Source organism: Felis catus, chromosome A1, assembly GCF_018350175.1.
Source record: "Felis catus isolate Fca126 chromosome A1, F.catus_Fca126_mat1.0, whole genome shotgun sequence".
NCBI lineage: Eukaryota > Metazoa > Chordata > Mammalia > Carnivora > Felidae > Felis > Felis catus.
The window spans coordinates 139,097,382-139,122,362 of NC_058368.1; the positions used below are offsets into that span (position 1 = coordinate 139,097,382).

A 24,981-nucleotide genomic window follows, 5' to 3' on the forward strand; every position below is an offset into this window, starting at 1 on the left:
ATTTCACTAAGTGCAATCTAAAACAAACAAAAAGCAAAAGCAGACCTGTGAATACAGAGAAGTGATGGCAGCCAGAGGGAAGGGAAGCAGGGGGATGGGCAAATGGGTATAAGGGAGTGGGAGGTTTCTAGTTATGAAATGAATAAGAGCTGGGGATGAAAGGTACAGCACAGGGAATACAGTCAACGGCACTGTAATAGTGTTGTACGGTAACAGATGGTAGTTATACTTGTGGTGAGTATAACGATGTATAGAGTTGTCGTAAAGACAGAGTTGTCATAGAGACACATCTTTTTTTTTCTTTAAAGTTTATTTATTTATTTATTTATTCTCAGAGAGAGCAGGGGAGGGGTAGATAGAAAGAATCCCAAGCAGGCCGCGTACTGTCCACACAGAGACTGACACAGGGCTCGAACTTACAAAACGTGATGAGATCATGACTTGAGCAGAAACCAAAAATTGGGACACCTAGCAGACTGTGTCACCCAAGTGCTCCTGTTGGGACAAATCTTGTGGACACAGGCTAAGTATTAAATAAGCCAGTCAAGGGGTGCCTGGGTGGCTCAGTCGGTTAAGTGGCCGACTTCAGCTCAGGTCACGATCTCGTGGTCCGTGAGTTCGAGCCCCGCGTCAGGCTCTGTGCTGACCGCTCAGAGCCTGGAGCCTGTTTCAGATTCTGTGTCTCCCTCTCTCTCTCTCTCTCTCTCTGACCCTCCCCCATTCATGTTCTGTCTCTCTCTGTCTCAAAAATAAATAAAACATTAAAAAAAAAAATTAAAAAATAAATAAATAAGCCAGTCACAAAAAGACCAATACTGTATGATTCTTTCCAATTATATGAGTAATCTAGAGTAGTCAAATTCATAGAAAGACAAAGTGGAATGATAGTTTCCAGGGGCTGGGCAGAGGGAAAAACATGGAGTTATTATTTAATGGGTATAGCATTTGGGTTTTGCGAGATTAAAAAGTTCTGAAGATTGCCAACAGTACTTAACACTACTTAAATGTACACTCAGAAATGCTTAATATGGTAAATGTTTTCTTATATGTGTATATTTTTTACCACAATTAAAAAAAAAGGTTGCTTTGAAAATTGCCCACCTAATCTGGATCCTCACTTCAGGAATACAAACTGGGGGTGTGAGAAAAGAATTATCATCATATCTGTGATACAAGAGAAGAAGCCTAATAATGTTCCACATTTTGCTGTTGTATCCCCACTTACACAGCAGTAATTCTATGAGAAATGCATGTGTTCATACATTTCAGAAACTATCATCATGAATATTCTAATCCTGGGTGTTCTTTTCTTCTATAAATACTATGCTAAGTCCTCAACCACTTTCAAGGTCTAGAGAAATGGTTCTCAGTATAATGCATTTCAAAATCTCTGTGGAGCTTTTGAAAAAGATTTCCACTTCTGGTATTATGGACATGAGGACCTCCATCTCAAATTTCAGAACAAAATGTTTTACCAGAGATAAAGATTGGTACTTTATAATGATAAAAAAGTTGATTCGTCAGAGAAACACAACAATCATAAATGTGTATATAATAAATACAGAGTTTTAAAATACATAACACAAAAATACAGACACCCAGGCGATACCACATACTTGCTGAATCTTAATTTCCAGCGTGGTGCTAAGGCACTGTTATTTAAAAACAAAATAAAACAAAAAAATTACATGGGGATTCAAATGTGCAAGACTGGTCAAGAGCTACCATTTTTGACATCTTATAATTAAAAAATAAAATCAAAACTTAAGTAAATACTACTACTACTGCTACTATTTCTACTGTGAATTGGATTAACAAAATCCTTTCTTCTTCTGCAAGAGAATTTGATTCAATTAACTTTCTAGTTCTTTTCTTCTAGAAACCAGAGAACACAAGTATGTCAACTATGTTGCTAGGCAAAATCTCTCTCTTTTTTTAAAATATTTTGAGCAGAAGCATGCGTGCACACACGTCTGAGTATAGGAGAGACAGAGAAAGAGGGAAAGAGAGAATCCCAAGCAGGCTCCAGGCTGTCAGCACAGGGCTTGAGCCCACAAATCGTGAAATCATAACCTGAGCCGAAATCAAGAGTCGGGCATTCCAATGAATGAGCCACCCAGACGCCACAGCAACATATCTTACAGAAAAAATAATTTGTGATTGGTAAGGTACATCTGAATTGGGAAGAGCTATACATGAATTGTAAATACTTGATGGAGATACACAACCTTAAGCTCCCCTGAGTGGGATATGGCACAGCCTTTCTAGTAAATCTGGAAGAGAGCCCACAGAGCTGTAACGAGAGGTTTTGGGTCCTAAGGGGCCTGAAGCTTGTAAGCCAGGGTAGCTCCTGTGAATTCTGTTGCCTTAAACTGTACTGTCACTTAAAAATTTTTTTTTTTAAGTTTATTTATTCTTGAGAGATAGAGAGAGACAGCGCATGAGCAGGGGAGGGGGAGAGAGAGGGGGAGATACAGAATCCGAAGCAGGCTCCAGGCTCTGAGCTGTCAGCACAGAGCCCAACGCAGGGCTTGAACTCACAAACCGCGAGATCATGACCTGAGCTGAAGCCGGATGCTTAACCGACTGAGCCACCCAGGCGTCCCTGTACTGTCACTTTTGAGTGGCCAAAGAAGTTAGTTCCCAGATAGCTATGTGCACTGCATTAAGGACTGCTGCAGAAAGAAACACCTATTGCTGGTATGCGGGGAAGCTATGGTTCCTGTCCTATAGCATTCTGAGTAGACGAGGGCAAATTGTTGTCCAAGATAGTCCTGTGAGTCTGAATGTTGAGTTGAACCTAAGAAAACTCTTTGGTGGGTGTTGCAACTACCTTATCTTTATGTTGTGGTTTAGACATCAGTACTTCCATGCCATACTCAAGATCTCTAGGTTGACTTCTTAAAACATTTTCCAGTGATGTTTTTGCTAATGGGGGTTGGGGTGAGGAGGAATCCATTCTAACCTCCCAGCGATCTTGTGTATCCAGAATAGTACAATATTCTTTCTGTGGTGGTAGTTTTGCCTGCATCAATATGAGCCATAATTCCAATATTTCGGATTCTGTTTGAAAGGTGGAGGAAAAAAAAAAAGCATGTGTTACATAGTGGTCATTACTAAAACCGTAAAACCAAAATATGTATTCTATATGCTGTGCAAATTTCAAAGCTAGTTACTATTTCATAAAAACGACAAAACCAGAAAATACATCCCTACCACATTATTCTGACAAAACAGCTAAATAACAAACAGCTAACTACAATCTTGTGAATTTTACTTTTAGTTCTATGAAAATTGTGCTGCTGCTACATTAAAAATATTTAGCACTGAAATGGAAAAAAAAAATAGCTTTAAAGATATATACCAACATCTATTTATAGTTAGCGAGGGCAGAAAGCTAAATTAACAATGCTAAATTAAGCCCATGACAGAAACCTTTACCTTTTCACACAGTGAATGAAAAAGACAGTATCAATGATAGTACTTACTTAGCTATGGGAGGATTGATGACAGAATGAAGGGATTTGATATCATTTCCTATCAAACCTAATGGAAAGAGGGTTATAATTGAAAAGTTTAAGAAATTTTCCTTTAATTGACAAAGAAGTTAAAATAATTTTAAGCAAATACAGTAATTCCAAGTACAGTAAAATCCAAGATAAATAAAACTTTCTTTTACCTAAAAGTTATATCTCTAAAGAAAAGGCAATGGATGATGATAAGGTAAATTTTCAAACATAAATTTCTAGAAGACATCCTTAGAAAAATATAAATTTACCCCAATCTTTCCCACTTTTTTTAAATGTTTATTTATTTTTGACAGAGCATAAGCAGGAGAGGGGCAGACAGAGGGGATGAGAGAGGGGGCTAGAAAATCAAAGCAGGCTCTGTGCTGACAGCAGTGAGCCCGATGTGGGGCTCGAACTCACTAACCGCAAGATCATGACCTGAACCAACTGACTGAGGTCAATCGACTTAGCTACCCAGGTGCCCCTAATCTTTGCCACTTTCTACAATTCTACAATAGACATAAAAAATATAGAAGAATGTTCATAGCAATGATCTTAAGGCAACAGCTCCTGAACCAAAGAAAAATAAAATGCACAGTCCTGTGAACCTGCAATGTCAAGGCCTAAAGAGTGATCCTCATATCAGATGACGATGAATTTCTGTACAATTTGAAACCCATCTTCCCTCAGTACTTCCAAGCATACAATATCTTTAACGATGGCCTGGGAAGTATCAGTGAATTGGAGCTATAACAATCTAAGACTTCTAAAAGGCCAAGTAGTATTTCTCGAATACAAAAAGCCCATAATAATTTACTCCATAATTATATATTTTATTAATTTTAAAGCAAAAATGCAGTTACATTTATAAATTTAATCTACACCTATTTAAATCAGTTTTGCAAAACTTCTACAATAAATTAAGAATAGTTCTATTGTATTTTGAAAACCTCCTAGCAGTTCGAAGACTGAAGGATGGCCTGTATGGCTACAGATAAATTTGATGAGCAAAATACAGAAACGTAGATACAAGCCAATACTGCGGACCATTAAATTCACATGCCCTTAACAGTCACACAATCAGTATCATTACTCCATTACTCTCACATGACAAAGATGGTAATTCGAACAGCAACAGAATGCAACTAGTTTCAATGAGTCTCCCATATGCTTGCTTGCTTCAAACACAGAAGACCATTCAGAATTAGTTGCTCAGGCTACCAGCTTTCAATAGCCATACTACCTAACGTAAACTATCCCAGATAAGTATTTAACCAACTACTCTTAAGAACCTTTAAAATAAATTATTTGGGCAAACCTCGAATGACAGAAAATACTTATGCATAAAAACCAGAAAAGGACTAGAAAGTAAGTATTTTACAGCAAGAGCACTCTACAAATAGACAACCCGCTAAACTTTTGAGCCAGCGACTAAAGCCACCAACCTTTCTCTTTGTTTAGCTCATGTGGATGGGGAGCAGATAAGGAGCACAGGCCTACTACCCCTGGCATCTATCAGAATACATCCAACTCATAATAATCTTAAGGAAATAGCCAAGAAGTAAAAAGGAAGCAGTATTCTGAAAATGGAATGCTTGCCAACAAGAGAGAGAGAAAGCAAACAAGCAGTAAAATGAGAATCAAATTTTGTACCTGGTAGAGAACTGTAGTTTCTTCCAAGAGGCACATGTGACTTTAGTCTTTGTAAACTTGCTCTCATTTTAGAGCAACACATATTCTAGTGAGGAGAAAAAGAACCCTGACATTAATTTTATTTTAGCATTTCTGATTACAGTACTTTTAACATCATAACTATGCTTTGTGAGAAGATGAAATACTTTGAATCTCCTTAAAGTAGTCTGAATTTATTAACTCTAGCTCCTTTAAAAAGTGACAACCCAAAATTATACTACAGGAAAGAACAAAAATAAAACTAAAACTGACTTGCTATTTTGAGCTGATCTTAGATGATGGTTCTCTAAGATCTGCAGCATTAACATTACAAGGAACACAAATTCTACAGATCTACTCCAGACAAGAAAATAACAAACTCTGGGGACACAGGCAAACAATCTGTGGGAATCTTTATTTAACTGAAGTATAATGAACACAGTGTTGTATTACTTTCAGGTGTACTGAACAATCTGCATTTCTACAAGCCCTCCAGGTGATTCTGATAGCTACAGTTTGAGAACCACAGCCCTGAAGTTTCCAGAGAGCCAGAAAAGTTAATCAGGTCTCTCACCCTGGCTACTTCTTGATTCCCCTCTACAGCTGCTAAGAGCTGGTGGGGGTCATGAACTCTAAAACCATTAGCTGTTTGGGGGATTTATAAAAGCGGTTACAAATTATAATCACCTGGAAAACTTTAAAAACTATTTGGCGAGATGGGGGGTAGTTGGGAGAACTAGGGACTGGCATTTTTTAAAAGTTTCTTTAGTATCTTCTCCCAGTGTTTCCACACAGAGGTTGATTATTACCCATCCCAATTTATCCCCAAACAACTAGATACACATTTAATGGCTGCTAATACATTTGGAATTATTATAGTTAGTATAATAATTTGGGGTTGTCACAATCTGCCTTTTAATGCTATCTTGGAATGCATGCCTGTCTTCTATATCACTTCTACATTAGTTAGCAAGTTTTTGTCAATAAAACACTGTTATCCTAAGAAATATTTCAAAAGTATAGACTCAAAGATATTTAAATTTCCACTGCATACTGACCTGGGTAAGAGAGTAGCTACCTGTCACAGGCATGTAGTCTGAAAGCATCAGCAATGAACACACTAAAGAAAACCTGTGTAAGTCTTTGGGACACTAATGACTTCAAAATGGAATATACAAATGGATATTCTTTAAAACGCTGCACAGTGAATTTTCAAGTAGCCAAATGAATTTACAGACTAGTGATAAGGTCTGCTGCTTCTTTGTTATAGTTTCTCCCACACTCCCTGTTAAGAAAAACTGTTGAAAATAAAGATACACTAGTCTAAGAGTATACTAGGCCTTTGGGGAAGTAAAGGAACTGAACGTGCTGAAGTACATTTAATTTCACAAGAAAAACTTACATTAACGTGCAGGATGGGTATTTTCTTATGACTGACTACAAATTTCATCAAGTTGGACACCATGTTGATCCTCTGTTATTCTCTGAAAAAGAAATATACAAAAATTTTAAACTAAGTTTGCATATTATATGTAAGACATATGTAAAGCATATGCAACATATATGGTAACAATGTATTATGTTGAAACAATAGGTACAATACTTTTAGCTATCAAAAACTCCATGCATCATTCAGAAAATAAAAATTCTGACAAAAATGAGAAATATGGTTCTAAAGCTAAAATATTCTTTATTTTTTCAACGTTTTAATTCTTCAAGATATGTACATACCATAAAAAAGATTGGAATTATAAAAATGTAACCAAAATGCATTTATGTATTTACATAAAATTTAGTATAAAAAGGTAAGCTTCTACATGTTAATTTGTTAATTTCTCATTGGTAATGTAACTTACTGGTATATATATATATGTATATATATATATTCTGATTTTATTCATTCATACCATAAATATGTAAAAAAATACACAAGAGCAAGTTGTCTTCTGTGACTATAAAAACTAAGCGTGTTTTTTTTTTTAATTGAAACCCTAGTTAACATATACTGTAAAAATTGTTTCAGGAGTAGAATTTAGTGATTCATCACTTACATGTATCACCCAGTGCTCATCCCAACAAGTGCCCTCCTTAATGCCCATCACCCATTTAGCTTCTCCCCCCACCCTACACACAGCCAACAACCCTCAGTTTGTTCTCTGTATTTAAGAGTCTCTTATGGTTTGTTTCCCTCTCTGTTTTTATATTATTTTTGCTTCCCTTCCCCTACGGTCATCTGTTTGGTTTCTTAAATTCCACATATGACTGAAATCACCTGTCTTTCTCTGATTTATTTCATTTAGCATAATACACTGTAGTTCCATCCACATTGTTGTAAATGGGAAGATTTCATTATTTTGATCACCAAGTAATATTCCATGGAATATATATACCACATCTCCTTTATCCATTCATCAGTCGATAGTTATTTGGGCTTCCCATACTTAGGCTATTGTTGATAGGTGTGCTATAAACATTGGGGTGCACGTGCCCCTTCAAATCAGCACTCCTGTATCCTTTGGATAAATACCTAGTAATCCAATTACTGGGTCATAAGGTAATTCTATTTTTAATTTTTTGAAGAACCTCCATACTGTTTTCCAGAGTGGCTGAAGCAGTTTTTGCATTCCCATCTCCACATCCTCGCCAACATCTGTTGTTGCTAGGAGTTTTTAATTTTAGCCATTCTGACAGGTGCAAGGTGGTATTTCATTGTGGGTTTCGTTTATATTTCTCTGATGAGTGATGTTGAGCATCTTTTCAGGTGTCTGTTAGCCATCTGGATGTCTTCTTTGGGAAAGTGTCTATTCATGTCGTATGCCCATGTCTTTACTGGATTATTTGGGTTTTGGGTGTGGAGTATAAATTCTTTATAGATTTTGGATAGTAACCCTTTACTGGACACGTCATCTGCAAATACCTTCTCCTATTCCGCTGGATGCCTTTTAGTTTTGCTGATTGTTTCCTTTGCTGTGCAGAAGTTTTTTATCTTGATGAGGCCACAATAGTTCATTTTTGCTTTTGTTTCCCTTGCGTTTGGAGACTTATCAAGTAAGAAGTTGCTGTGGCTGAAGTCAGAGGTTGTTGCCTCTTTTCTCCTTTAGTATTTTGATGACTTCCTGTCTTAAGTTTAGGTCTTTCATCCATTTTGAGTTTATTTTTGTATATGGTGTAAGAAAAGTGGTCCAAGTTCATTCTTCTGCACTGAGCAGTTTTCCCAACACTATTTTTTTTTAATGTTTATTTTTGAGAGACAGAGTGTGAACGGGGGAGGGACAGAGAGAGAGAGGGAGACACAGAATCCGAAGCAGGCTCCAGATCTGAGCTGTCAGCACAGAGTCTGATGCGTGGCTCGAACTCACAGACTGCCAAGATCATGACCTGGGCCAAAGTCGGATGCCCAACTGACTGAGCCACCCAGGTGCCCCTGTAGTTCTCCTTTTTAGTGGGATCTTTGGTTTTGAAATCAAAGTAATACTGGCCTCGCAGAATCAGTCTGGAAGTTTTCCTTCCATTTCTATTCTTTGGAATCGCTTCAAAAGAATAGGTGTTAACTCTTCTTTAAATGTTTGGTAGAATTCCCCCAGAAAGCCATCTGGCCCTGAACTCTTCTTTATTGGGACATTTTTGGTCTGTGATCCAATTTCTTTACTGTTAATGGGTCTGTTCAAATTTTCTATTTCTTCCTGTTTCGGTTTTGGTAGTTTATATGTTTCTAGGAATTTGTCCACTTCTTCCAGACTGCCCAATTTGTTTGCATATAATTGCTCCTCATATTCTCTTACTATTGCTTGTACTTCTGCAGTGTTGGTTGTGATCTCTCCTCTTTCACTCGTGATTTTATTTACTTGGGTCCTTTCCCTTTTCTTTTTGATCAATCTGGCTAGGGAATATTCTACTTTTCTTAATTCTTTCAAAGAACCATCACCTCATTTCATTGATCTGTTCTACTGTTTTGTTTTTTATATTTTAAGATCATTGACTTGTTCTCTAATCTTTATTTTTTCCCTTTTTCTGCTGGCTTTGGGTTTTATTTGCTGTTATTTTTCCAGCTCTTTTAGGTGTAAGGTTAGGTTGTGTATTTGAGACTTTTCTTCCTTCTTTAGGAAGGTGTGAATTGCTATATGCTTCTCTCTTATGACTGCCTTTGCTGCATGTCAGAGGTTTTGGGCTGTCATGTTTTCATTTTTAATTTCAGCCTGACTAGATTTTATTTCTTCTATCTCCGCAAAAAAGGATTCTTTTCTGTCTTCTATGCTTTTTTCAACCCCAGCCAGTATTCTTAACATGGTTCTAAATTCTGGTTCAGATATCTTATTTATATCTGTGTTAAGTCCCTTGCTGTTATTTCTTCCTGTTCTTTCTATTGCGGTGAATTCCTTCATTTTGTCATTTTGGAGGAAGAAAAAATTAATAAAATAAAAAATATTAAAAAATTAGTAACAAAACAAAAAAATCAAACAAAGGAAGAAGCTAGATCCTAGGTGTGTTTCTGCTTGCTTAAAGAAGCTTGATAGGGGGGCGCCTGGGTGGCGCGGTCGGTTAAACGTCCGACTTCGGCCAGGTCACGATCTCGCGGTCCGTGAGTTCGAGCCCCGTGTCGGGCTCTGGGCTGATGGCTCAGAGCCTGGAGCCTGTTTCCGTTTCTGTGTCTCCCTCTCTCTCTGCCCCTCACCCGTTCATGCTCTGTCTCTCTCTGTCCCAAAAATAAATAAACGTTGGAAAAAAAAAAAAATTTTTTTTTAAAATTAAAAAAAAAAAAGAAGCTTGATAGAATACAGAAAAAAGGTAAAGAAAAAATGTTAAAGTTAAAAAAATTATAGAATAAAATAAATAAAATGAAATAGAATAAAAAATTTGTTTAAATAAAAATCAAAGTAAAAAAATTTTTTAAAATTTTCTTTCTGTATCCATGAAAGAAAAAAAAGGAAACAATTTAAGCAAAAACAGAAGCAAAGAAAATGAACAAATGAACCAGCAAACAGAATGAAACCCGAATGAAGTTATATGCAGTCTCCCCTAGAAATGAAACTATGAAGCACTCTGCGTTCTGTACATTAAGCCGGTGGAGTGACTTGTGCTGATCTTCTGGGGGATGTGCTTGATGGGCACAGTTGGGTGGGGCTCTGTTCTCCACTAGGTGGCGCTGCTTACCTTACTGGGGTGGCACATGTGTGCAAGTACGGGGGAAGTGGAAATGGCTTCACCCAGCTCCCTCCTCTCTGTTACAGGACATTTGCGCTCTCACCCAACCATGATCAAGTACCTCTCCTCCATCTCAGGCCTCTGTCCACCCCCTGTCTCTACCCTGTAAGCTGTCCGCCCGCCTTCCAGGTGCCACCTCCCTCCAGAGTTTTATCTCACATGGGGTTGTGTTTCAAAACTCCACACTTGAGAGGACCCTGCAGCATGGACCCACACCAACCCTCTGGGGGAGGGTCTCACTGAGCAATGGCCGGGTGCCGGCTTGCCTCAGAAAACATTCATGCAATAGTGCAGCAGCAGAGTTTCAGAAATTATCGCAAACCACAACACACAGCCAGCATCAAGTTTTACTGCACTCTGGTATCTTTGTCCCAATACCAGCAAACGTGGCTGCTCTCCAGGGTCCACTGGGACCTTGGCCCAGGAGAGGCCATATGGCCTTTACCAAACGTACTCCAAGCAGGGGAACCACTTCTCCCCATGTGACACAGGGACCCCTCAGACCCTGCTGCCTACTCCTGGGGATTCACCCTAATTCCTCCCTAGAGCACCACCAGTCACCGAGCTCTGAAACTTCAGACTCTGCTCTCCAATGTTAATAGAATCCTGGGGGTACTAAAACCCTCTACTTTCACCCTGTCAGTAGTTTTGGAGAACAGATTTCTTGTTCAGTCCCCTGCAAGTGTTTTCACTCTTTCTCTTTCTCTCCAGCTACTTTCAGAGAGTGCTTTTCTTGCACAATCCTGATGCACTGCACTATCCCCTTTTCTTCTGTGCTCTCTCCATGAAAATGGCTCCCTACCCTCCATGGCTTTTCTCTCCACCAGTTCACCTCTCTGTACCGAGTACCTGCCAAGTTTTGTGGCTCAAGTTATGCAGATTGTTGTGTTAATCCTCAGATCAATTTCCTAGGTGTTCAAAATGGTCTGGTGCTGATCTAGCTGCATTTCAGGGATTAGACAACCTCAGGGTCTCCATGCTGCTCTGCCATCTTAACTCCTCCCCTCCAAAACTAAGGAACTTTAGTTTAAAAATATTTACTGAATTGATGGGGTGTTTGGGTGGCTCAGTCGGTTAAGCATCTGACTCTTGGTTTCGACCTGAGTCAAGATCTGTTTCTGAGTTGGAGCCCTACACTGGTCTCTGTGCTGACAGCATGGAGCCTGCTTGGGATTCTCTCTCTTCCTCTCTCTCTGCCCCTCCCCTGCTTGCACTCTCTCTCTTTCTCTCAAAATAAATAAACTTAAAAATTAAAAACAAAAATATTTACTGAACTGAATATTCACTATGTTTCAAGTACACTATCAAGGCTATGAAAAATTCATAGAAGTATCTGACACTGGGTGGGGAGCAGGGAGATAGACTGTGTGCTATGTTATACAAGAATCCATGTCAAAATTCATTATTCTTCCTCCTAAATCTGTTCCTGTGTCTTGGAACAGGCATATTCACTAGCCCTCATTTAGGAAGTCATCAAATCCTTTTGATTTTATTTCCTAAATATACCTTGAATCCAATCCCTCTTCATTTCCAGTACCAAACAATGTTTGCAGTATCATGCATGTTAGATCCATTCTAAAATAGAACAGATTTTAACACAATAAAATACGAAAAAACTCACTAACAGGGTTTGACTTCACATTGCACTAAGAAACTACCACTTGTCAAAAGCCTGGTAAAGTCATGCACAATTTTCTGAAAAGACTATTAAAATACTCTTCCTTTTCTCAACCACCTATATGTATGAGGCTGGACTTACTTCAGAAGTTCAATCAAAAATAAAAAACATACATATATAGTAACAAATACAGAAGGTGATATGAGATGTCAGCTGTATTCTGTTATGCTCAAAATTAAAGAGATTTGTAAAACTAAGGCAGTGTAAAAGATTCCTCAAATGAAATTATTTTTCTTTTGGAAAATAATAGGTTATTTCCCATAAAACTGTGTAACTTACATCAACAATTAGTTGATTTACTGTTTAAGTGAATTACTAAAATATTTTAAAGTTTTGTTTTAATATCTAAAGATTAAATATGAATTATAACACACATAAACAAAACTCTTTGGAGTTCTGAATCATTTTTAAGAGTGTGAAGAGTTCCTTTAGCTACATTTTTAAAACTTATTCCAACACCCTGTTTCCCCAAGTGAATGCCCATGATTATTTTAGGTTCTAAGAAAAAAAAATGATTTACCAAATATCAGAAAAACTAGCCAAGAGAATCCATTTTGTAGACAGTAATGCTTAAGAAGTTAAAATTATTTGCTTTAAAAGGTGAATTTAAGGAAAAATATTAAGGAAATAATAACATAGCTGACATTCAGATATGCCAGTCTCAAAAAGTAGTACTCAAATCACTGAAGTGGGAAATAATGCTTTAATCCATTCTTTACACATATCCTTCAAATAAACAACATCCTCTTGTCACTTCCCTACTCAAAACATTTAAAGGTTCTTAATACAACAAAACCTGTCCCAAACTACCTTCATGACTTGTACTCTCCTATTCCCTACTCTAAACCAGGGAGCTGTAGCCAAAATTCCCCAGGAACACCATGCTATGGCATCTTCACATCTTTGTATGTAATGTTGCCACAGCCTGAAAGCAGTCCTAGAATCCCAAGACCCCACACCTGGTAAATTTCCATTCAATCTTCAAGTCCCAGCTTGGAACCTTTTCCTAATTTCCTAGAAAGTTTTAATACCACCTTCTCTATGTTTTTATAACACTCAGAACTTATATTTACTCATGACATATAACATATTTATAAGCTATCTCCACTACTGTGAGCTCTCCAAAAGGAAGGATCTTCCACTAACACTGCCCAGCACAATGCTACACTTTTTGATCTGTTAAGTTCATTAGGGCCCTCCAGTGATTTTCTTCTTCCCTGTGGATCAATGATCTTCAACAAAAATGGATGCCTACTACTGGTGCTATAAAGTGAGTTATTCTATAAGGCCCAGACCTCCTTAGGCCTTGGAGAATAAAGAACTCACTAAATGTTGTAACACCTGATGGTACAAAAGCAATAATGAGGGGAAAAAAGGCGAACTACCCATTCTACATTACTAGCAACAAGTTACACTATGAACAAATACAAAGAACTCATGGTTTGTTTGTTTTTAAAAACAACAGTAGAGAATCATGCCTGTAAAACTTAATATACAAAAACAGAAATCATGGACCACTAAAGAACAAGCACAAAATACATCAGTATGCAAGCAAAATGAAGATGATGTTGCTAAGAATCAAGTAATATATGAAAAAAGATGCTACAGCATCAAGTTCAAATGGTCTGTTTGCAGATGATATTTGTCACTGTACTTAGTAATTTCTCCTCAATTAGAAACTTCATTTCAGATTTGTGTCATATTCAATGTTTTTAGAAAAATATCAAGTTTGAATTAGCCCAATATGTTTATTATTAATGTCAATCCCTAATATCTTTGCTTTTTCTCTTTATGTTGACTAGGTCATCTTGTGCCATCAATCTAAACACTCGTTTTTATTTATTTCTAGCAGAAGTTCTAAAACAAATCATCTAAAGTGAGGTACATTTTATCTAAATTTTAAAAATCAGTTCTAGCCTTTAACTTCATTCAAGAAAAAAGTTTGCCCAATTAACTTTTACTCGCTAAAGGAAAAAAAAAAGCTCAGGTAAAGATACTCTTAAATTTAGATCAACTGGACTGATAAAGCACTTCACAATTCCCCTGTTCATCTACATTTACTGCAGCAACACAGGGAATTGGTTATCAGAAATAAAAAAAAGTAAGTAACACATGATCCCCAACCTCAAGAAAAAGGTTAGCTTTAAAAATTCTATTCTGTCTCATGCATATCACAGTAGTAACTATTTCATTCATGGCAATTTTTACAAAGGTCTTACCATACCTATTCTTTAATGTAAAGAAGCTTGACTTTTTTAACCACACAAAATCAATTTATAAATCAGCTTTCACAACCTCCAGACGTTTCACTTATAATCTCATCTATATCAATAAATTCTACCTAAAGTTTCATCCAGATCAGAAGAATGCACTTTTATGCTTCTAACTACCAGCATGCAAACAACAGATAGCTACTATAGACTTTAATAGGTAAAAAGAAGTGATGATATCCAATTTAGCTACTACCATATATATAGGAAGTAAGTTTCTCTAAGAGTTTTGCTGACATTAATCTGCTTAAGCAACCATTTTTAACCTGCAATCACAGCTGAAAGTAAGAACAAATGATAAACAACATAGCCAACCACTTTGCCGCCTCTATTTTACACAAATCAAAATGTGACAACTGCTTAACCTTTAGAACTTCATTTATTTTCTGTTCTTGATTCAAAAGGCAAAGAGCGTATGAGTGGCTTTGACAATCATAAATGAAAAAACATACTGCTGATCTCACAACTTAAACCTACTAAAAGTTTCCATAAGCTGAAAGAACTACAACAGGAAACAATAAGGATAAATTTCACAATGTTAACCAAACGAAACCAACACAAAAGGGTTCATACTGTATGATTCCTATTACGTAAAGTATAAAATGGGCAAAGCTAATCCATTCTGCTACAAGTCAGGATAGTTCTTCTACTTGGGAGTCCAGTGACTGGAAAGAGGCATGAGGAGGACTTCTGAGGTGCAGGCTAATATAATTTCTTGATTCGGGTGTGAATTACAGGGTGTGGTCAGAGTCTGAAAACTCACTGAAGCATATGTCTATAGTATGCATTGTTCTGCGTGTATGTTACAATGCAATGAAAGTCTTTTAAAAACTTTTCATAAACTTCTAATTATAATACAAACTTCAAGTGGACCCTTCCCTTGTGGTGCAAAGATCCTACTAGTTTAGAGGACTTGCTGGAGTCCCAATTCTGTGATCTTTAATGTATCAGTTAAAATCTCTGAGCCTATCTTTCCATCTATAACACTACGGGATCAGTATGAGAATTAAGTTCATTTATTCAACAAGAATTTACTGTTGTTGTATCTACCACTGCCTTCTAAGTAAAGGGATTAAAGTTTCTGATGCATAGGGGCACTTGTACCCCAACGTTTATAGCAGCACTCTCAACAATAGCCAAATTATGGAAAGAGCCTAAATGTCCATCAACTGATGAATGGATAAAGAAATTGTGGTTTATATACACAATGGAGTACTATGTGGCAATGAGAACGAAATATGGCCCTTTGTAGCAACGTGGACGGAACTGGAGAGTGATATGCTAAGTGAAATAAGCCATACAGAGAAAGACAGATACCATATGTTTTCACTGTTATGTGGATCCTGAGAAACTTAACAGGAACCCATGGGGGAGGGGAAGGAAAAAAAAAAAAAAAAGAGGTTAGAGTGGGAGAGAGCCAAAGCATAAGAGACTCTTAAAAAATGAGAACAAACTGAGGGCTGATGGGGGGTGGAAGGGAGGGGAGGGTGGGTGATGGGTACTGAAGAGGGCATCTTTTGGAATAAGCACTGGGTGTTGTATGGAAACCAATTTGTCAATAAATTTCATATATTTAAAAAAAATTAATACAATACAATAAAATAAAATAAAATTAAAATAAAATTAGTGTACAAAAGACATCCTTGGGTTCATACTGTCTATATCTTATTTGGTGGAAATAGACAAAAGGAATAAATAAAATACATAGCATCTCATATAGTAATACGTGCTACAGAGAATTAGGAAAGAAAAATTGGGCAGTAACTGTAACCAAGGTCACTTACTCAAGTGACATTTAAATGACATTTAAGCTGAGAGAAGACATTTGCAAATGACATATCAGATAAACGGTTAGTATCCAAAATCTGTAAAGAACTTATCAAACTCAACACCCAAAAAACAAATAATCCAGTGAAGAAATGGGCAAAAGACATGAATAGACACTTCTCCAAGGAAGACATCCAGATGACCAACCAACACATGAAAAAATGCTCAACATCAGTCATCATCAGGGAAATACAAATCAACACCACAATGAGATACCACCTTACACCTGTCAGAATGGCTAACATTAACAACTCAGACGACAACAGATGTTGGGGAGGATGCGGAGAAAGAGGATCTCTTTTGCATTGTTGGTGGGAATGCAAGCTGGTGCAGCCACTCTGGAAAACAGTATGGAGGTTCCTCAAAAAACTAAAAACAGAACTACCGCAGGACCCAGCAATAGCACTATTGGCATTTATCCAAGGGATACAGGTGTGCTGTTTTGAAAGGACACATGCACCCCAATGTTTATAGCAGCACTATCCACAATAGCCAAAGTATGGAAAGAGCCCAAATGTCTATCGATGGACGAATGGATAAACACGTGGTGTATATATATACGTGTACGCATACATACACGTATATATATACATACACACACACACATACAATGGAGTATCACTTGGCAATCAAAAAGAATGAAATCTTGCCATTTGCAACTATGTGGATGGAACTGGAGGGTATTATGCTAAGCGAAATTAGAAAAAGACAAATATATGATTTCAATCACATGAGGACTTTAAGACAGAACAGATAAACACAAGGGAAGGGAAGCAAAAATAATATAAAAACAGGGAGGGTGACAAAACAGAAGAGACTCTTAAATATGGAGAACAAACAGAGGGTTCCTGGAGGGGCTGCGGGAAGGGGGGTGGGCTAAATGGGTAAGGGGCACTAAGGAGTCTACTCCTGAAATCACTGTTGCACTATATGCTAACTTGGATGTAAATTTAAAAAATAAAGTAAAATAAAATAAATTAAAAAACAAAACAAAAATAAATGACATTTAAGCAAAGAACTCAAGTGTGTGAAGCAATACCTGGGGGAAGTGTATTCTAGAGAGATTAGGTAATGTATTGCACCTGAAAATGCACAAATGTCAGAATTAGGGTTTTAAAGAAAATAAATCACATTAGAAGATAGAGCCATGAAAAACTGCCTCGAATCCATACACTGAGATTGAGGGGGAGGATGAAGGCCTTCGGGGGGGGGGATCCTTTCCTCCTCCTCCGTGGCTGGCTGTTGTATCCCACAAGGGGGCACGGCGGCCAAGGGGGCAGGGTCATAGGCACGCGGGAGTCGCAACGCGCGGTCCGCGACCCACCTGGCACTGGAGCGCATACCGGAGGTCGGCTTTTTCCCACCAGGTGCTGAGAGCCGCCGGTGCAGACCGCGCCGAAGTCCGCAAAGGCCTCACCGTCACGATACACTACTTCGGCGAAAGCCCTAGTACCACCAGAAAGGAACTTCGAGCTTCCTCACCCACGTCCTCCGGACGCCGCACTCCACCACTTCCGGCGGTGCACCACCCAAATGCCTCCTGTCGGCAACTTCCGCCCTTCTATCTAAATGTCAAAACCCCAGGTTCGGAACTGATGTGTCGCGCTTTCTCCGCACTCGGTCGTTTTAGAACTCTTTCCCGTCGGGGTGCGTGGAGTGAACTCGCGGGTCTGTGAGACCCGAAAATTGAGAGCTTCTTTGCGCCCCGGCACCTGCGCCCGGCGGCTCTGCGGCTGTCACCATGGTGAGGGGGGTAGTTTCGGGAGCTCGGGTCGTAGGGCTACAGAGCTGGTGGAGGGCGAGGGCCCTCGGGCGGGGGCCCTGGGGTGAGGGGTGGTAGGCGGAAGGGAGGTACTGCTGAAGGGAAGGGTGGGCTCGGTTGAGTGAAAAAAAACTTGTTTGGGGGACACAGAGTCTGTTAAATTGCCGGCTTCGCCACGTGTTGCGTGTCGTCAGTGCCAGAGCCTAGCGATATCCTTCTGCCGCCTCGTTTTATTGCTGAGGAAACGGAGCCAGGCATACAGCACAGATCTGCCACATCTGCCCTCTTTCTACTGAATCTTTAGTGTTTCTCTGCAAAGTGGTATTCCCACGTACCTTCCTGGTGGTTGCCGCAACGTTTATGTGATAGCGGTTGAAAACACCGCAGCTGATACGTAGTACCTGGTTGACTGTCACTCGGCATTATTCTCTGTGCTGGAGTTGACTGCGTCATTATTTTATTTTTGCAGTCTTAAAATACAAATGGACTGTAGCCACATGTTTAAAATAAAAGTGGCCATGTAAAATAAAACTGGCCCTTAAAAAGCAAAAGGGGATCCGAGGCGTTGCTGGTGACAGCAAAAGAGTACAACCACTTTTGAAAGCAGTTTGGCATATGACCACACAAAAGGCTTATGGGCGCGTGTTAATTCGCTAAAAACTGGGAACAACCCAAATACCCATCAGCTGGTCAGTATATCCGTACCTGGGACTCAAGGCAGTAACAAGGATTGAAGTACTGATGAATGTAACAACGTGGGGGATCTCAAAAGCCTTAAGTGAAAAGCTACACGCAAAAGGCTACAAATTGTTAATATGTAAGTTTCTATGCTCTGCAAAAGGCAAAACTAGAGTAATATACTACATACAGATTGGAGGTGGAAAAAAGGATTGCTTTCAAAGATATACAAGGAAGTTTTCTGAGGTAATGGAAAGACTCTCTTCCTCTCTCTGATTGTGGTGGTTACAAAACTGTTATAGTTTGTTAAAACTTAAAACTGTACACCTGCACCTTAAAAGGGCACATTTCATTATATGTAAATTGTATGTAAATAAAACTGACTTACTAATTTTTTAAATAAAAAGGATGATGACGATATTGAAAAACCAGATTACTGATGTTAAGAAAAAAAAAAAAGAGAGAGAGAGAGATCCTGGAATCAGGTCATCCTTTTTGTGGGGCCAGTGGATTTTGGAAGTTCCTTTCAATGAACAGAAACTTTCACTGAGATTATGACAGATGTGAATCCTGATGCCTGATATCATCCAGGATCAAACATTTTTTAACTCACTTGACTAGGCTTAATAGCACAAGAGTTACTTAACCAAGTGAACATTTGGATAACATAAGGCCTTCTATACTTCATATGGTGCTCAGAAAGTTTTTTAACATAATTCTGTCATTTTCAAAATCAATGTTTCTTGCATTGTTACAGCCACAAAACGAATATATTGAGTTACACCGGAAGCGCTATGGCTATCGTTTGGATTACCATGAGAAAAAGAGAAAGAAGGAAGGTCGAGAGGCTCATGAACGTTCAAAGAAGGCAAAAAAGATGATTGGTCTGAAAGCTAAGCTCTACCATAAACAGCGCCATGCTGAGAAAATACAAATGAAAAAGACGTAAGTGATCATTTCTTTGTTGTAACAAGTTAATGTCTTTTTAGTAATAGGTTTTAAAACGGATAATCTTGAATCTTTTTCTTTCTTGATAGTATCAAGATGCATGAAAAGAGAAACACCAAGCAAAAGAATGATGAAAAGACTCCACAAGGAGCAGTACCTGCGTATCTGCTGGACAGGGAGGGACAGTCCCGAGCTAAAGTACTTTCCAATATGATTAAACAAAAACGAAAAGAGAAAGCAGTAAGTAATGAAAATTGAAGCATTTATTTCTTTTTTGTTCAGGAGAGAATTACTTAAATTTAATCTTAGTTTTTTTCCTTCAGTTTAATTGGCTACATGAAATCCAGCTACTATTCCCATTATTCAGGTATCAAAGTCTGTGTAAATTTCATTTTGTATTCTTTAATAAAATATTTACTTTCTCATCACCAGAACACGTTAGTGTTTAACAGCTTTTTAAAAATGTATTAGAATACCACACATCTTTAGTGTAAAAAAAAAGTACTTAAAAAGTTAGCAGTGCATCTCAAATTCAGAGTTTTAACAACTTCCTACATTTGACACCTCCTAGTGTTGTGCTCTTGCAGAGAAAGATACGACTGCTGGTTTTTTGCTGCCCTACTGTGCTAAAATTTGTTCAGAAGTAGAATAGTGAAAAACCCTCTAATTGATTTGACTTAAATAAAAATTCAGAATTTTTAAAAACATTACTGAATTGCGCTTGTGTCAAATTAGGTTAAATTCTGCTAAAAACAGGAAAAGATATAGGTACTGTTTTTAAACACCTGTGGATAAATTGACAGAAATCTAGGTAGCAACAGAATATGTGGGATCTATATTTAAAGAATTTTCAGTCTCCACATTTGATTTTAAAAACCACACTGTTTTTTTGGTGTGTAAGAATCTGCATTTAGAATGGTATAACTTGAGCACCAAAACAAACTTTAGAGGTTATCTACTTAACCTCTCCTCATTTTATAAATAAAAAGACTGAAGTCCAGGAGGTTGTAAATCATTCTTCATGCTCACAGATCTATGAAATGGTAGAACTGCTTCTAGAACCTATGTGTTAGTAATAAGTCAAAAAAAATTTTTAGTATTTTTTAAAAGTTATTAAATACTTATTTTCCAGTGTTTATTTATTTTGAGAGAGAGCAGGGGAGGGGCAGAGACAGAGAATCCCAAGCAGCCTCCTCGCTGTCAGCACAGAGCCTGACGTGGGGCTGGATCTCATAAACTGTGAGATCATGACCTAAGCCAAAACCAAGAGTTGGACATTTAATTGACTGAGCCACCCAGATGCCCCAAAGTCAGATTCTTTATACTGCCTTTCACTTTTTTTCAAACAATTTGCATTCTAGGGAGGTTCAAAGTATGTGGTGATGATTTTGTCTTACTAGTACTAAAATCTAACAGTTCACTTGAGGTAAAAATAGATATATTAAGAGGTGGAAACAGTCTTCTAATTTTACATATGAACTATTTGGTAGTCAGCACATAGAGTTTCAAGAAGTCACTGACTTATTACAGGTGGCATTTTTCATCCATAACAAGCCATTAAGATTTTTAGCTTAAGCAAACCATTTTATTTAATGTGTTCATAATATGAAACTTCATTAATTCCAATTAATTTGGGGCTTGTGAGGAGACAGTACAGACCTCTAGAAACAGTTGAGCCAAAATCTTGTTGGTTTAGGAAAAAAATTTGATTTTTCATTCTCATTGCCGTTTACTAACAAATTTAAATGATGGTCTGTTTTTAGGGAAAATGGGAAGTCCCTTTGCCCAAAGTTCGTGCCCAGGGAGAAACAGAAGTATTAAAAGTTATTCGAACAGGAAAGAGAAAGAAGAAAGCATGGAAGAGGATGGTTACAAAAGTCTGCTTTGTTGGAGATGGCTTTACTCGAAAACCACCTAAATATGAAAGATTCATTAGGCCAATGGTAAGTCCCTTGCAAGAGTGGGATGGATTAAATATTGGTTGCTGTGTTAAATTGGGTAAAGTAGAATTTCCTGAAATTCCTGAAATTGATATGAAAAGAGATTGAAAGACATTTTTTAGGCTGTTTTTGTTATTTTAAGTTATTGACAGGGATGGCTTAGGAATTTTCCTGTACTGTCAAGAATCTTGTCTTCATAAGAAACAAGAGATGAAAAGTAGTTTTCATTACAGTGTCAGTGGATCCTGATTTTTAAATAGATGGCATATATTAGAATCTTCATTTTCCACATGAAGTCATTTTACTCACTCAGCAAGTAATCTATATACCTGACACTTGTTATATTTGATAACAGTTCAAAAACTTCAGTAGGGACATTTTTTTTCATGAAGCAAATTCTATTTATTATGGCAATTAATGCTTTTGAAAACAGTATGTAATCATTGGAAAAAGAATTTAATATAAGAGTGGGACTTTAATTTCCTTTGACACCAATGGTCAAAACCAGTCTCGTCCCCTTTCCCAAGATGTAATTGAACATACGGTTGACCCTTGAACAACTTGGGTTAGGGATGCCCACCACCTGCACAGCTGAAAATCCACATACAACTTTTGACTCCTCAAAAACTAAACTAATAGACTGTTGCTGGAAGCCTTACTGATGGCATCACCTGTCGATTAACACATATTTTGTATGTAAAGTGTATCATATACTGTATTCTTAAAGCTAAAGAAAAAGGGGCACCAGAAAAAAAGGGGCACTTGGGTGGTTGAGTCAATTATGCATCTGACTCTTGATCACAGCTCAGGTCTTGATCTCAGGGTTGAGTTCAAGCCCCACATTGGACTCTGCACTAGGCATGAAGGCTACTTAAAGGAAAAAAAAAAAAAAAAAGTTAATATCATTAAGGAAAAATAAATATCAAAAAAAAAGTCTTCATGTAAGTGGACTTGTGCAATTCAAACCTGTTTTTGTGGGTCAGCTGTGTATTTTTGCAAAATCCCTTTAAACAGACTGAATTACTCTCCCCACTGGATATCTAACCTGCTTAGAAAAACAATCAGAGGAAGGTTGGCAGTGTTCCCGTTTCTCAACCTGAATCATTTTTAACGGATTAAAATGTTGTCAAACAGTCTGTTTCTGTAAATTTCTGTCGAAACACAGCTGTGCCCTTTCATTTACATAATGTCTATGGCTGTGTTTTCCTGCAGACTTTTGAGTAGTTGCAGGAGAGACCATATGGCCTGCAAAACCTAAAATGTTCACTGTCCCTTTACAGAAAACCTTGACCCGTCCCTGGATTATATCATGGATGCCTCTTATTTTGATTTCATATTCATAATCTCTTAAATATAGTTTGGTAACTTTATCAGTTCTGTAGGGAGAGAATATACTGGTCGTGTTGTCCTAGGCTTTCTGTAGCTTGACAGATAAGTCTCTTATTGTGCATTAGTCAAAGGGCATTCCCAACTGTGTAAGTTTATTACAAGCTTCATTAAAGAGTGCATTACTAAGTACTTGATGTACCCTTACCCCATACGTGGAAAAATCAAATTTAAGACACTGCAGAGTGTTGTGGCTTCTGAAGTGCTACACCCCAAGAGGCCATATCTAGGTGACTGAGTGACTGTGGTCTCTGTAAAAGATGTCTGGGCTTTCTCCAGTCTTTGACCAGTATTACCATCGATGAAAAGCTGACAGTCCACCCCACCTTTTTCATCATGTAAAATAGCTAAGGTATATAGAGACATGCCATTTAACCTGGGGAACAAGTCATTTCACATGTCAATCCTTATGTTATAAAAAAAAAAAAAAAAAAAAAACGGGAGTTGTAAGGTTATAATGCTTAATTGAGCTATTTGTACACTTCAGCACAGTGCCTGGCATATAGCAAGTTCTCAGTAAATGTACGTAACTACAGAGAAAAACCTGAGTATGATGCTAGGTAAAGCTCCATGGTAACAACTCCAGGAGTATGTGTTTGGAGTTTTTCCCCCATGTATTTATCAGGTTTGTAGTCTGTAGAATTTATAAATATTTAATTTGATGCCTTAAGATTTGACATTGGTCAATCCATGAGGATTTTTGTTGGGGAAGACCATTGGAAAGGCAGATGATTGCTCATCGTTAACATTTTAGACTCATAACGTTTTTGTGTTTGACTTATTAGGGCTTACGTTTCAAAAAGGCCCATGTAACACATCCTGAATTGAAAGCCACCTTTTGCCTGCCAGTACTTGGTGTAAAAAAGAATCCCTCATCCCCACTATATACGTCTTTGGGTGTTATTACCAAAGGTACTGTCATTGAAGTGAACGTGAGTGAGCTGGGCCTTGTGACACAAGGAGGCAAGGTTATTTGGGGTAAGTAAAGTTTTGAATATGGGGCTGCTGCTATTATAACCCTAAAATTGAAATTTTTAAGTTGGTAGGAAGTATGTAAGCAAATTTTAATGCAGAATTGCTGGATAAGTAAAAATGATGTAAATCAGACGTAAACTTACGAAAAATACTTCTGTAGACACAAGAGTTATGAATGTGATTCTTTTTAGTTTGGATTATTGATATCAGTTTATAAAGTGTACTAGATTTTTAGATTTAGGGCTGTTTTAAGAGAAACTATGAAAGAAGCAGATGGAAAGTTACAATTATAAGTAACATATTGGAAGGAATTAGAATTCCCCCAGGAATGGGGGAAGGGAGACCTATATCAAACACATAGCCACACTATTTCAATAATAATTAAAAAACAGAAAGACGCCATGCCTCGTTTTCTTGGTTTTCTGCTTTTAGTGTCCAGGTAAGCTTTAATGTTCTTCAAAATTGAAGAGTACACTCTGACTTCTTGATTGAGTCTTTATATGAGTCATTAACTCCTACTTCATATTGGCAGACAGCAGTTTTAAAATAGGTTGCTAGATTAACTTGAAACTTAATGAAAACTTACTGCATTTTCTAGTAAGAAAAGTGTGTGGAAAAGCAACAATGCTCAGGTAAATCCACAAGGGCTTGTTAATACAGCGTACTAACAGAATGGAGCTGACCACTATTTGTAAAAGTGTAACAATAGTATGTAAAAATTGCCTCCAGAACTTGTTTGATTTTGAGCGATTTTGTAAAATCTCATTGATCCTACTATCGTTTATTTTTTTCTTTCTTAAAAGTGTCCATTAGAAATATTTTGGGCAAAGTTAATTTTTATTAGCTAAATCTCTCCTTTTCCCCGCGTTGTTTTCTTCAGGAAAATATGCCCAGGTTACCAACAATCCTGAAAACGATGGATGCATAAATGCAGTCTTGCTGGTTTGACAGCACTTTCAGACAAGTAACTCTTGACAATTACTGAAGACTACTCACCAGTTAAGAAGACACCGTTTCTGTGGTGGTTCTCCAAATACTGCCCAACAGCCTTACATATCTGCAGCCTTCAAGAGAACTATTTATTCTATTGTAAGAAACATTAAAATAGGCTTATTTACAAATTGGTCTTTATTTT

General features: G+C 37.7%; 2 protein-coding genes across 7 annotated transcripts in view; one reads left to right on the plus strand and one right to left on the minus strand.

Annotated features, from left to right (window-relative positions):
* GFM2 (GTP dependent ribosome recycling factor mitochondrial 2) overlaps window positions 1-17,621 on the minus strand; it is an 86,789-nt gene extending 69,168 nt beyond the window's left edge. For 5 of the 6 annotated variants that reach the window (XM_045062067.1, XM_045062068.1, XM_045062066.1 and 2 more), the window contains exons 1-5: window positions 17,482-17,621; window positions 6,583-6,664; window positions 5,163-5,247; window positions 3,489-3,546; window positions 2,966-3,063 (exon numbers count right to left, since the gene is read on the minus strand). In XM_045062067.1, the coding sequence (XP_044918002.1) occupies window positions 2,966-3,063; window positions 3,489-3,546; window positions 5,163-5,247; window positions 6,583-6,645 (304 nt within the window). In that variant the 5' untranslated portion in view covers window positions 6,646-6,664; window positions 17,482-17,621. Of the gene's footprint in view, window positions 1-2,833; window positions 3,064-3,488; window positions 3,547-5,162; window positions 5,248-6,582; window positions 6,665-17,481 lie in introns of those variants that run through there. The other variant, XM_023257412.2, reaches the window with a different exon arrangement.
* Window positions 17,622-17,749: 128 nt separating this feature from the next.
* On the plus strand, window positions 17,750-24,967 carry NSA2 (NSA2 ribosome biogenesis factor). Its single transcript, XM_003981073.6, has 6 exons — window positions 17,750-17,901; window positions 19,355-19,542; window positions 19,635-19,785; window positions 21,309-21,488; window positions 23,657-23,849; window positions 24,727-24,967. Exons 1-6 carry the CDS (start codon window positions 17,899-17,901, stop codon window positions 24,792-24,794), a joined length of 783 nt encoding a protein of 260 aa, XP_003981122.2. The 5' UTR covers window positions 17,750-17,898; the 3' UTR covers window positions 24,795-24,967.
* The last annotated feature ends 14 nt before the right edge of the window (window positions 24,968-24,981 follow it).